At 41.3% G+C, this 13516-nt stretch overlaps 1 protein-coding gene across 1 annotated transcript in view; it reads right to left on the reverse strand.

Moving 5' to 3' along the window:
- Positions 1-13516, reverse strand: part of DNAJC2 (DnaJ heat shock protein family (Hsp40) member C2) — a 155134-nt gene that overhangs the window by 124246 nt on the left and 17372 nt on the right. The window contains exon 9 of the mRNA XM_053716540.1: positions 4567-4688. Within this exon, the coding sequence (XP_053572515.1) occupies positions 4567-4688 (122 nt within the window). The remainder of the gene's footprint in view (positions 1-4566; positions 4689-13516) is intronic.

Below are 13516 nucleotides of genomic sequence, written 5' to 3' on the forward strand. Positions count from 1 at the left end.
TACACAAACTGCAAAACAGGTTAAAATTGCTTCAAAAATTCCGAAATTTTAACAGTACACCCACTAAGCTTTAGAAGGATTGCACCACAAGTAAAAAAGCAATAGACCCCCAAATGAAAAAACCGGATTGATAATTGTATAAAACCGGTTAAAACCCCCTAAAGCACCTTGCCACAGCTCTGCTGTGGCCCTACCTGCCCTTAAGAAGCGATAATATGGGGTTTAAAGCTTCAATTAGTCCCTCAGAAGACTATCAGGACCTCAGGAGAAGTTGCTTGCTGCTTGTAAATGTAGGCCCCGCCCACCTCACTCGATGTTGCTGGGGCCTACACAAAACTAACAAACCCTGCCTGAAAGCCATGTGGGTTATAAACAACCCCAAATAACCCTCAAGCAAATGTTCCATAAAACAGAAAACGTTACTCCCAGACACAAAAACGTTTGTCCCAAATTCACATAACAAACTGACGCCTAGATTTAGAGTTCTGCGTTAGCCGTCAAAACCAGCGTTAGAGGCTCCTAACGCTGGTTTTGGGCTACCGCTGGTATTTAGAGTCGTGTAGGTAAGGGTCTAACGCTCACTTTCCAGTCGCGACTTTTCCATACCGCAGATCCCCTTACGTCAATTGCGTATCTTTTCAATGGGATCTTTCTAACGCCGGTATTTGGAGTCTTGGCTGAAGTGAGCGTTAGAAATCTAACGACAAAACTCCAGCCGCAGAAAAAAGCCAGGAGTTAAGAGCTTTCTGGGCTAACGCCGGTTCATAAAGCTCTTAACTACTGTGCTCTACAGTACACTAACACCCATAAACTACCTATGTACCCCTAAACCGAGGTCCCCCCACATCGCCGCCACTCTATTAAATTTTTTTAACCCCTTATCTGCCGACCGCAGAGCGCCGCCACCTACGTTATACTTATGTACCCCTAATCTGCTGCCCCTAACACCGCCGACCCCTATATTATATTTATTAACCCCTAATCTGCCCCCCAAAAGGTCGCCGCCACCTACCAACAATTATTAACCCCTAATCTGCCGACCGGACCTCACCGCTACTCTAATAAAGTTATTAACCCCTAATCCGCCTCAATAACCCTATAATAAATAGTATTAACCCCTAATCTGCCCTCCCTAACATCACCGACACCTAACTTCAAGTATTAACCCCTAATCTGCCGACCGGACCTCGCCGCTACTTTATTAAATGTATTAACCCCTAAAGCTAAGTCTAACCCTAACACTAACACCCCCCTAAGTTAAATATAATTTTTATCTAACGAAATAAATTAACTCTTATTAAATTAATTAATCCTATTTAAAGCTAAATACTTACCTGTAAAATAAATCCTAATATAGCTACAATAAAAAATAATTATATTGTAGCTATTTTAGGATTAATATTTATTTCACAAGCAACTTTGTATTTATTTTAACCAGGTACAATAGCTATTAAATAGTTAATAACTATTTAATAGTTACCTAGTTAAAATAATTACAAAATTACCTGTAAAATAAATCCTAACCTAAGTTACAATTAAACCAAACACTACACTATCAATAAATTAATTAAATACAATACCTACAAATAAATACAATTAAATAAACTAACTAAGTTACAAAAAATAAAAAAATATTTACAAACATTAGAAAAATATTACAACAATTTTAAGCTAATTACACCTACTCTAAGCCCCCTAATAAAATAACAAAGCCCCCCAAAATAAAAAAATGCCCTACCCTATTCTAAAATAAAATTAGAAAAGCTCTTTTACCTTACCAGCCCTTAAAAGGGCCTTTTGTGGGGCATGCCCCAAAGAAAACTGCTCTTTTGCCTGGAAAAAAAAAACATACAATACCCCCCCACCAACATTACAACCCACCACCCACATACCCCTAATCTAACCCAAACCCCCCTTAAATAAACCTAACACTAAGCCCCTGAAGATCTTCCTACCTTATCTTCACCACGCCGGGTATCACCGATCCGTCCAGGCTCCGATGTCTTGATCCAAGCCCAAGCTGTGGCTGAAGACGTCCATCCTCCAGCTGAAGTCTTGATCCAAGCACCGGCTGAAGAAGTCCAGCACCGGTAGACATCTTCATCCAAGCGGCATCTTCTATCCGACGACGAGCGGCTCCATCTTCAAGACCACCGGCGCGGATCCATCCTCTTCTTCCAACGACTAGACGAAGAATGAAGGTTCCTTTAAGGGACGTCATCCAAGATGGCGTCCCTCAAATTCCGATTGGCTGATAGAATCCTATCAGCCAATCGGAATTTGAGGGACGCCATCTTGGATGACGTCCCTTAAAGGAACCTTCATTCGTCGTCTAGTCGTCGGAAGAAGAGGATGGATCCGCGCCGGAGGTCTTGAAGATGGAGCCGCTCGTCGTCGGATGGAAGAACATAGAAGATGCCGCTTGTATGAAGATGTCTACCGGTCCGGATCTCCTCTTCTGCCCGGATAGGATGAAGACTTCTGCCCGATGATGGACTTCTTCAGCCGGCGTTTGGATCAAGACTTCAGCCGGAGGATGGACGTCTTCAGCCCCCGCTTGGGCTTGGATCAAGACATCGGAGCCTGGACTGATCGTTGATACCCGGCGTGGTGAAGATAAGGTAGGAAGATCTTCAGGGGCTTAGTGTTAGGTTTATTTAAGGGGGGTTTGGGTTAGATTAGGGGTATGTGGGTGGTGGGTTGTAATGTTGGGGGGGGGGGGGGTATTGTATGTTTTTTTTTCCAGGCAAAAGAGCTGTTTTCTTTGGGGCATGCCCCGCAAAAGTCCCTTTTAAGGGCTGGTAAGGTAAAAGAGCTTTTCTAATTTTATTTTAGAATAGGGTAGGGCATTTTTTTATTTTGGGGGGCTTTGTTATTTTATTAGGGGGCTTAGAGTAGGTGTAATTAGTTTAAAATTGTTGTAATATTTTTCTTATGTTTGTAAATATTTTTTTTTATTTTTTGTAACTTAGTTCTTTTTTATTTTTTGTACTTTAGGTAGTTTATTTAATTGTATTTATTTGTAGGTATTGTATTTAATTAATTTATTGATAGGATAGTGTTAGGTTTAATTGTAACTTAGGTTATTTAACTAGGTAACTATTAAATAGTTCTTAACTATTTAATAGCTATTGTACCTGGTTAAAATAAATACAAAGTTGCCTGTGAAATAAATATTAATCCTAAAATAGCTACAATATAATTATAATTTATATTGTAGCTATATTAGGATTTATTTTACAGGTAAGTATTTAGCTTTAAATAGGATTAATTAATTTAATAAGAGTTAATTTATTTAGTTAGATAAAAATTATATTTAACTTAGGGGGGTGTTAGTGTTAGGGTTAGACTTAGCTTTAGGGGTTAATACATTTAATAGAGTAGCGGCGAGGTCCGGTCGGCAGATTAGGGGTTAATACTTGAAGTTAGGTGTCGGTGATGTTAGGGAGGGCAGATTAGGGGTTAATACTATTTATTATAGGGTTATTGAGGCGGATTAGGGGTTAATAACTTTATTAGAGTAGCGGTGAGGTCCGGTCGGCAGATTAGGGGTTAATAATTGTAGGTAGGTGGCGGCGACGTTTTGGGGGGCAGATTAGGGGTTAATAAATATAATATAGGGGTCGGCGGTGTTAGGGGCAGCAGATTAGGGGTATATAGGTATAATGTAGGTTGCGGCGGTGTACGGAGCGGCAGATTAGGGGTTAAAAGTGTAATGCAGGTATCAGCGATAGGAGGGGCGGCAGATTAGGGGTTAATAAGTGTAAGGTTAGGGGTGTTTAGACTCTGGGTTCATGTTAGGGTGTTAGGTGCAGACTTAGGAAGCGTTTCCCCATAGGAAACAATGGGGCCTCGTTAGGAAGTGAACGCTGCTTTTTTGCAGGTGTTAGGTTTTTTTTCAGCTCAAAATGCCCCATTGTTTCCTATGGGGGAATCGTGCACGAGCACGTTTTTGAAGCTGGCCGCGTCCGTAAGCACCGCTGGTATTTAGAGTTGCAGTGTCGGTAAATTATGCTCTACGCTCCCTTTTTGGAGCCTAACGCAGCCATTCTGTGAACTCTAAATACCAGCGGTATTTAAAAGGTGCGGGGAAAAAAAAAGCATGCGTAGCTAACGCACCCCTTTGGCCGCAAAACTCTAAATCTAGGTGCGAGTGCCCACAAAAAATTAACCCTTTATGTAAGCTAGTAAAAACCTCTGATAACACTAGGATTACTGATTACCCTTCCCCTAATGGGGACACTGTCAGCCTTTCTGAGTTAACACAGTCCCTGCAGAAAATATGACTGAACATACCTCATTGCTGTATAGCAAGAAACCGTTCCTCACACTGAAGTTTTCCTGTACTCCTCAGCTCATGTGGGAACAGCAGTGGACCTTAGTTACAAATGCAGACTTAGGAAGCGTTTCCCCATAGGAAACAATGTGTTAATCCCTTGGCAGGTGTTAAACAGTTATATGCAAACAATAGTGAAATAATAAAATACTGTAACCCACTAGAACATTTTTTTTCCACACTTTATGCACAAAGCATCGGTATTTTTAAAAGGCCCGTTTTACACTCACCTTCTCTTTTTCTTCTTGCTCTTTCCGCCTTGCGTCTACCTTTGCTTTCTTTTCTGCCTCTTTTCTTGCCTTTTCTTCTTCTTTGAATTTCTTAATTCTAGGGTCACTGCTGTAGGCATTGTCTAAGGGAAAGCAGAGTTAATCACAGTGAAATATAATAAAAATAGATTCCCAGCTTTTCCTCTGAATGCAAAGAGATCTCCCAGGAGATGCCGCATAAAAACTGTAGAAATACTCATTTCATTTGTGGAAATATCAGTCACTTTGCATTTCACACAGACAACGATAATTCAGATCTGCAGATAATTTTTTTATGCCGATTTGAATCATTTCAAAATGAAATAATCCTTTCAATTTAAATCTGTTTTTGCATATTTAACGTAACCATTCAATTATAGTTGATTACACAAATTTTATAAATGAGATAACAATATGTAGTTATTCTGGCAAACCAAAAAATATGTCTAAATGGGGAAATAATAGGGCAATTGTTACAAAATCTAATCTATATAAATCAAAATTAATATACTGTTTTTGGCATGCTCAAAATTTCAGAAATTGTGTAACAGGAATAATAATTCGATGCAATTAAAGGGACACTGAACCCAATTTTTTTCTTTTGTGATTCAGATAGAGCATGAAATTTTAAGCAACTTTCTAATTTACTCCTATTATCAAATTTTCTTCATTCTCTTGGTATCTTTATTTGAAATGCAAGAATGTAAGTTTAGATGCCGGCCCATTTTTGGTGAACAACCTGGGTTGTTCTTGCTGATTGGTGAATAAATTCATCCACCAATAAAAAGAGTGCTGTCCAGAGGTCGGAACCAAATTAAAAAAAAAAAAAAAAAGCTTAGATGCCTTTTTCAAATAAAGATAGCAAGAGAACGAAGAAAAATTGATATGAGTAAATTAGAAAGCTGCTTAAAATTGCCTGCTCTATCTGAATCACGAAAGAAAAAATTTGGGTTCAGTGTCCCTTTAAATATGAAAAAAACAACATTTTCTCATGTTGCAAGATAAAGAATGTAAAAATAAAGTAAGATTTACAAACACAATTATTTTGGTTTTGAATCAATTGAAATTAAATAAAAACAGAATTTATGTTTACCTGATAAATTTCTTTCTCCAACGGTGTGTCCGGTCCACGGCGTCATCCTTACTTGTGGGATATTCTCTTCCCCAACAGGAAATGGCAAAGAGCCCAGCAAAGCTGGTCACATGATCCCTCCTAGGCTCCGCCTACCCCAGTCATTCGACCGACGTTAAGGAGGAATATTTGCATAGGAGAAACCATATGGTACCGTGGTGACTGTAGTTAAAGAAAATAAAATATCAGACCTGATTAAAAAAAAACCAGGGCGGGCCGTGGACCGGACACACCGTTGGAGAAAGAAATTTATCAGGTAAACATAAATTCTGTTTTCTCCAACATAGGTGTGTCCGGTCCACGGCGTCATCCTTACTTGTGGGAACCAATACCAAAGCTTTAGGACACGGATGAAGGGAGGGAGCAAATCAGGTCACCTAAATGGAAGGCACCACGGCTTGCAAAACCTTTCTCCCAAAAATAGCCTCAGAAGAAGCGAAAGTATCAAACTTGTAAAATTTGGTAAAAGTGTGCAGTGAAGACCAAGTCGCTGCCCTACATATCTGATCAACAGAAGCCTCGTTCTTGAAGGCCCATGTGGAAGCCACAGCCCTAGTGGAATGAGCTGTGATTCTTTCGGGAGGCTGCCGTCCGGCAGTCTCGTAAGCCAATCTGATGATGCTTTTAATCCAAAAAGAGAGAGAGGTAGAAGTTGCTTTTTGACCTCTCCTTTTACCTGAATAAACAACAAACAAGGAAGATGTTTGTCTAAAATCCTTTGTAGCATCTAAATAGAATTTTAGAGCGCGAACAACATCCAAATTGTGCAACAAACGTTCCTTCTTTGAAACTGGTTTTGGACACAGAGAAGGTACGATAATCTCCTGGATAATGTTTTTGTTAGAAACAACTTTTGGAAGAAAACCAGGTTTAGTACGTAAAACCACCTTATCTGCATGGAACACCAGATAAGGAGGAAAACACTGCAGAGCAGATAATTCTGAGACTCTTCTAGCAGAAGAAATCGCAACTAAAAACAAAACTTTCCAAGATAATAACTTAATATCAACGGAATGTAAGGGTTCAAACGGAACCCCCTGAAGAACTGAAAGAACTAAATTGAGACTCCAAGGAGGAGTCAAAGGTTTGTAAACAGGCTTGATTCTAACCAGAGCCTGAACAAAGGCTTGAACATCTGGCACAGCTGCCAGCCTTTTGTGAAGTAATACCGACAAGGCAGAAATCTGTCCCTTCAGGGAACTTGCAGATAATCCTTTCTCCAATCCTTCTTGAAGGAAGGATAGAATCCTAGGAATCTTAACCTTGTCCCAAGGGAATCCTTTAGATTCACACCAACAGATATATTTTTTCCAAATTTTGTGGTAAATCTTTCTAGTCACAGGCTTTCTGGCCTGAACAAGAGTATCGATCACAGAATCTGAGAATCCTCGCTTCGATAAAATCAAGCGTTCAATCTCCAAGCAGTCAGCTGGAGTGAAACCAGATTCGGATGTTCGAACGGACCCTGAACAAGAAGGTCTCGTCTCAAAGGTAGCTTCCAAGGAGGAGCCGATGACATATTCACCAGATCTGCATACCAAGTCCTGCGTGGCCACGCAGGAGCTATCAAGATCACCGACGCCCTCTCCTGCTTGATCCTGGCTATCAGCCTGGGGATGAGAGGAAATGGCGGGAACACATAAGCTAGTTTGAAGGTCCAAGGTGCTACTAGTGCATCCACTAGAGCCGCCTTGGGATCCCTGGATCTGGCCCCGTAGCAAGGAACTTTGAAGTTCTGACGAGAGGCCATCAGATCCATGTCTGGAATGCCCCACAGGTGAGTGACTCGGGCAAAGATTTCCGGATGGAGTTCCCACTCCCCCGGATGCAATGTCTGACGACTCAGAAAATCCGCTTCCCAATTTTCCACTCCTGGGATGTGGATAGCAGACAGGTGGCAGGAGTGAGACTCCGCCCAAAGAATAATTTTGGTTACTTCTTCCATCGCTAGGGAACTCCTTGTTCCCCCCTGATGGTTGATGTACGCCACAGTCGTCATGTTGTCTGATTGAAACCGTATGAACCTGGTCCTCGCAAGCTGGGGCCAGGCCTGGAGCGCATTGAATATCGCTCTCAGTTCCAGAATATTTATCGGTAGAAGAGATTCTTCCCGAGACCAAAGACCCTGAGCTTTCAGGGATCCCCAGACCGCGCCCCAGCCTATCAGACTGGCGTCGGTCGTGACAATGACCCACTCTGGTCTGTGGAACATCATCCCTTGAGACAGATTGTCCAGGGACAGCCACCAACGGAGTGAGTCTCTGGTCCTCTGATTTACTTGTATCTTCGGAGACAAGTCTGTATAGTCCCCATTCCACTGACTGAGCATGCACAGTTGTAATGGTCTTAGATGAATGCGCGCAAAAGGAACTATGTCCATCGCCGCCACCATCAACCCGATCACTTCCATGCACTGAGCTATGGAAGGAAGAGGAACGGAATGAAGTATCCGACAAGAGTCCAGAAGCTTTGTTTTTCTGGCCTCTGTTAGAAAGATCCTCATTTCTAAGGAGTCTATAATTGTTCCCAAGAAGGGAACCCTTGTTGACGGGGATAGAGAACTCTTTTCCACGTTCACTTTCCAGCCGTGAGATCTGAGAAAGGCCAGGACAATGTCCGTGTGAGCCTTTGCTTGAGGAAGGGACGACGCTTGAATCAGAATGTCGTCCAGGTAAGGTACTACTGCAATGCCCCTTGGTCTTAGCACCGCTAGAAGGGACCCTAGTACCTTTGTGAAAATCCTTGGAGCAGTGGCTAATCCGAAAGGAAGCGCCACGAACTGGTAATGTTTGTCCAGGAATGCAAACCTTAGGAACCGATGATGTTCCTTGTGGATAGGAATATGTAGATACGCATCCTTTAAATCCACCGTGGTCATAAATTGACCTTCCTGGATGGAAGGAAGGATAGTTCGAATGGTTTCCATCTTGAACGATGGGACCTTGAGAAATTTGTTTAAGATCTTGAGATCTAGGATTGGTCTGAACGTTCCCTCTTTTTTGGGAACTATGAACAGATTGGAGTAGAACCCCATCCCTTGTTCTCTTAATGGAACAGGATGAATCACTCCCATTTTTAACAGGTCTTCTACACAATGTAAGAACGCCTGTCTTTTTATGTGGTCTGAAGACAACTGCGACTTGTGGAACCTCCCCCTTGGGGGAAGTCCCTTGAATTCCAGAAGATAACCCTGGGAGACTATTTCTAGCGCCCAAGGATCCAGAACATCTCTTGCCCAAGCCTGAGCGAAGAGAGAGAGTCTGCCCCCCACCAGATCCGGTCCCGGATCGGGGGCCAATATTTCATGCTGTCTTGGTAGCAGTGGCAGGTTTCTTGGCCTGCTTTCCCTTGTTCCAGCCTTGCATTGGTCTCCAAGCTGGCTTGGCCTGAGAAGTATTACCCTCTTGCTTAGAGGACGTAGCACCTTGGGCTGGTCCGTTTTTACAAAAGGGACGAAAATTAGGTCTATTTTTTGCCTTGAAGGGCCGATCCTGAGGAAGGGCGTGGCCCTTACCCCCAGTGATATCAGATATAATCTCTTTCAAGTCAGGACCAAACAGCGTTTTCCCCTTGAAAGGAATGTTAGTAGCTTGTTCTTGGAAGACGCATCAGCCGACCAAGATTTCAACCAAAGCGCTCTGCGCGCCACAATAGCAAACCCAGAGTTCTTAGCCGCTAACTTAGCCAATTGCAAAGAGGCGTCTAGAGTGAAAGAATTAGCCAATTTGAGAGCATTGATTCTGTCCATAATCTCCTCATAAGGAGGAGAGTCACTATCGAGCACCTTAAGCAGTTCATCAAACCAGAAATAAGCGGCTGTAGTGACAGGGACAATGCATGAAATGGGTTGTAGAAGGTAACCCTGCTGAACAAACATCTTTTTAAGCAAACCTTCTAATTTTTTATCCATAGGATCTTTGAAAGCACAACTATCCTCTATGGGAATAGTGGTGCGTTTGTTTAAAGTAGAAACCGCTCCCTCGACCTTGGGGACTGACTGCCATAAGTCCTTTCTGGGGTCGACCATAGGAAACAATTTTTTAAATATGGGGGGAGGGACGAAAGGAATACCGGGCCTTTCCCATTCTTTATTAACAATGTCCGCCACCCGCTTGGGTATAGGAAAAGCTTCTGGGAGCCCCGGCACCTCTAGGAACTTGTCCATTTTACATAGTTTCTCTGGGATGACTAAATTTTCACAATCATCCAGAGTGGATAATACCTCCTTAAGCAAAATGCGGAGATGTTCCAATTTAAATTTAAATGTAATCACATCAGATTCAGCCTGCTGAGAAATGTTCCCTAAATCAGTAATTTCTCCCTCAGACAAAACCTCCCTGGCCCCCTCAAATTGGGTTAGGGGCCCTTCAGAGATATTAATATCAGCGTCGTCATGCTCTTCAGTAACTAAAACAGAGCATCCACGCTTACGCTGACAAGGGTTCATTTTGGCTAAAATGTTTTTGACAGAATTATCCATTACAGCCGTTAATTGTTGCATAGTAAGGAGTATTGGCGCGCTAGATGTACTAGGGGCCTCCTGAGTGGGCAAGACTCGTGTAGACGAAGGAGGGAATGATGCAGTACCATGCTTACTCCCCTCACTTGAGGAATCATCTTGGGCATCATTGTCATTATCACATAAATCACATTTATTTAAATGAATAGGAATTCTGGCTTCCCCACATTCAGAACACAGTCTATCTGGTAGTTCAGACATGTTAAACAGGCATAAACTTGATCAGAAAGTACAAAAAACGTTTTAAAATAAAACCGTTACTGTCACTTTAAATTTTAAACTGAACACACTTTATTACTGCAATTGCGAAAAAACATGAAGGAATTGTTCAAAATTCACCAAATTTTCACCACAGCGTCTTAAAGCCTTGAAAATATTGCACACCAATTTTGGAAGCTTTAACCCTTAAAATAACGGAACCGGAGCCGTTTTAAGCTTTAAACCCCTTTACAGTCCCTGGTATCTGCTTTGCTAAGACCCAACCAAACCCAAAGGGGAATACGATACCAAATGACGCCTTCAGAAGTCTTTTATGAGTATCAGAGCTCCTCTCACATGCGACTGCATGCCATGCCTCTCAAAAACAAGTGCGCAACACCGGCGCGAAAATGAGACTCTGCCTATGCTTTGGGAAAGCCCCTAAAGAATAAGGTGTCTAAAACAGTGCCTGCCGATATTATTAAATCAAAATACCCAGAATAAATGATTCCTCAAGGCTAAATAAGTGTTAATATCAATCGATTTAGCCCAAAAAAAGTCTACAGTTTAAATAAGCCCTTGTGAAGCCCTTATTTACGATCGTAATAAACATGGCTTACCGGATCCCATAGGGAAAATGACAGCTTCCAGCATTACATCGTCTTGTTAGAATGTGTCATACCTCAAGCAGCAAGAGACTGCAAACTGTTCCCCCAACTGAAGTTAATTGCTCTCAACAGTCCTGTGTGGAACAGCCATGGATTTTAGTTACGGTTGCTAAAATCATTTTCCTCATACAAACAGAATTCTTCATCTCTTTTCTGTTTCTGAGTAAATAGTACGTACCAGCACTATTTGAAAATAACAAACTCTTGATTGAATAATGAAAAACTACAGTTAAACACTAAAAAACTCTAAGCCATCTCCGTGGAGATGTTGCCTGTACAACGGCAAAGAGAATGACTGGGGTAGGCGGAGCCTAGGAGGGATCATGTGACCAGCTTTGCTGGGCTCTTTGCCATTTCCTGTTGGGGAAGAGAATATCCCACAAGTAAGGATGACGCCGTGGACCGGACACACCTATGTTGGAGAAAAACTTGATTTTGTTTATTTAAAACTGCCTTTCATAATTACTCATCGCACAATGTGATATCTAGTTTAGCTCTGATAATAAGATTTAAGCCTTTTTTTCAGAGATGGAATTAATTTAAAACAAGACTTACAACTTCAATAACAAATTATTTAGGCATTTGTATTATTATTATGGTAAACTGAAAGGGGCGTATTTTTTTTCCTTCTTTCTTCTACTTTCCTCATCTTTAGTGTATGGGTAAAAATAAAAAGGGCTATATTTAACTTTTATATTATGTATATTTCGGATAAAAAAAAATATATAAATTTAACTTTTGCCTAATTGTCAGGTCAGGTATCTATGCTCAAAATAGGTATGAGTACTGTATAGGCATTTTCTACTGACCCACCTATTATAAATTATCATAGTGATTAATAAACAGAAACCGATACCACAAATGGAATTCTGATAGTGATAAAATGTATAAGGAATTTGTAATGATGGTCCTAAAAAAGGAAATTTATTCTTACCTGATAAATTTGTTTCTTTTAAGATACGATGAGTCCACGGATTTCATCCTTACTTGTGGGATATCGCCTCCTGGTCAACAGGAGGAGGCAAAGAGCACCACAGCAGAGCTGTATATATAGCTCCTCCCTTCCCTCCCACTCCAGTCATTCGACCGAAGTTAGGAAGACAAAGGAAAAGCCAGGTGCAGAGGTGACTGAAGTTTATTTTTGTTAAAGACCTGTCTCATAAAAACAGGGTGGGCCGTGGACTCATCGTATCTTAAAAGAAACAAATTTATCAGGTAAGAATACATTTCCTTTTCTTTTAAAAGATACGAGTCCACGGATTTCATTCTTACTTGTGGGATACAATACCAAAGCTATAGTACACGGATGAAAAGGGAGGGGCAAGACAGGGAACCTAAACGGAAGGCACCACTGCTTGAAGAACTTTCCTCCCAAAAACAGCCTCAGACGAGGCAAAAGTATCAAATTTGGAAAAAGTGTGAAGAGACGACCAAGTTGCAGCTTTGCAAATCTGTTCAACAGAAGCATAATTTTTGAATGCCCATGAAGAAGCCACAGCCCTAGTGGAATGAGCCGTAATTCGTTCAGGAGGCTGCTGTCCAGCAGTCTCATATGCAAAACGGATGATACTCTTCAGCCAAAAAGAAAGAGAGGTAGCCGTAGCTTTCTGACCCATACGTTTCCCAGAAAAAACAACAATCAAGGAAGACGATTGACAAAAATCCTTAGTTGCCTGTAAGTAGAATTTCAAGGCACGGACCACGTCCAAATTGTGTAAGACACTCCTTCTTAGAAGGAGGATTAGGACACAAGGAAGGAAAAACTATTTCCTGAGTAATATTATTATTTATTTGAAACCACCTTAGGAAGAAAACCAGGCTTGGTTCGTAACACCACCTTATCCGAATGGAAAATAAGATAAGGAGAATCACATTGCAATGCTGAAAGCTCAGATACTCTTCGAGCAGAAGGAATAGCAACCAAAAATAAAACTTTCCAAGATAATAACTTAATATCTATGGAATGCATAGGTTCGAACGCAACCCCTTGAAGAACTGTAAGAACTAAATTCAAACTCCAAGGAGGAGCAATTGGTCTAAATACAGGCTTGATTCTAGTCCGAGTCTGACAAAAAGATTGTACATCTGGGACATCTGCCAAACGCTTGTGTAAGAAGATAGATATAGCAGAAATCTGTCCTTTCAAAGAGCTTGCGGACAACCCCTTCTCCAATCCGTCTTGGAGAAAAGAGAAAATCCTGGGAATCCTAACCCTACTCCATGAGTAACCCTTGGATTCATACCAATAAAGATATTTACGCCATATATTTACGCCATATCTTATGGTAAATTTTCCTAGTAACAGGCTTACGTGCCTGAATCAAAGTGTCTATGACCGAATCAGAAAAACCTCTCAGATAAAATCAAGCGTTCAATCTCCAAGCAGTCAGCTGTAGAGAAACGAGATTCGGATGA

Source organism: Bombina bombina, chromosome 6, assembly GCF_027579735.1.
Source record: "Bombina bombina isolate aBomBom1 chromosome 6, aBomBom1.pri, whole genome shotgun sequence".
Lineage (NCBI taxonomy): Eukaryota > Metazoa > Chordata > Amphibia > Anura > Bombinatoridae > Bombina > Bombina bombina.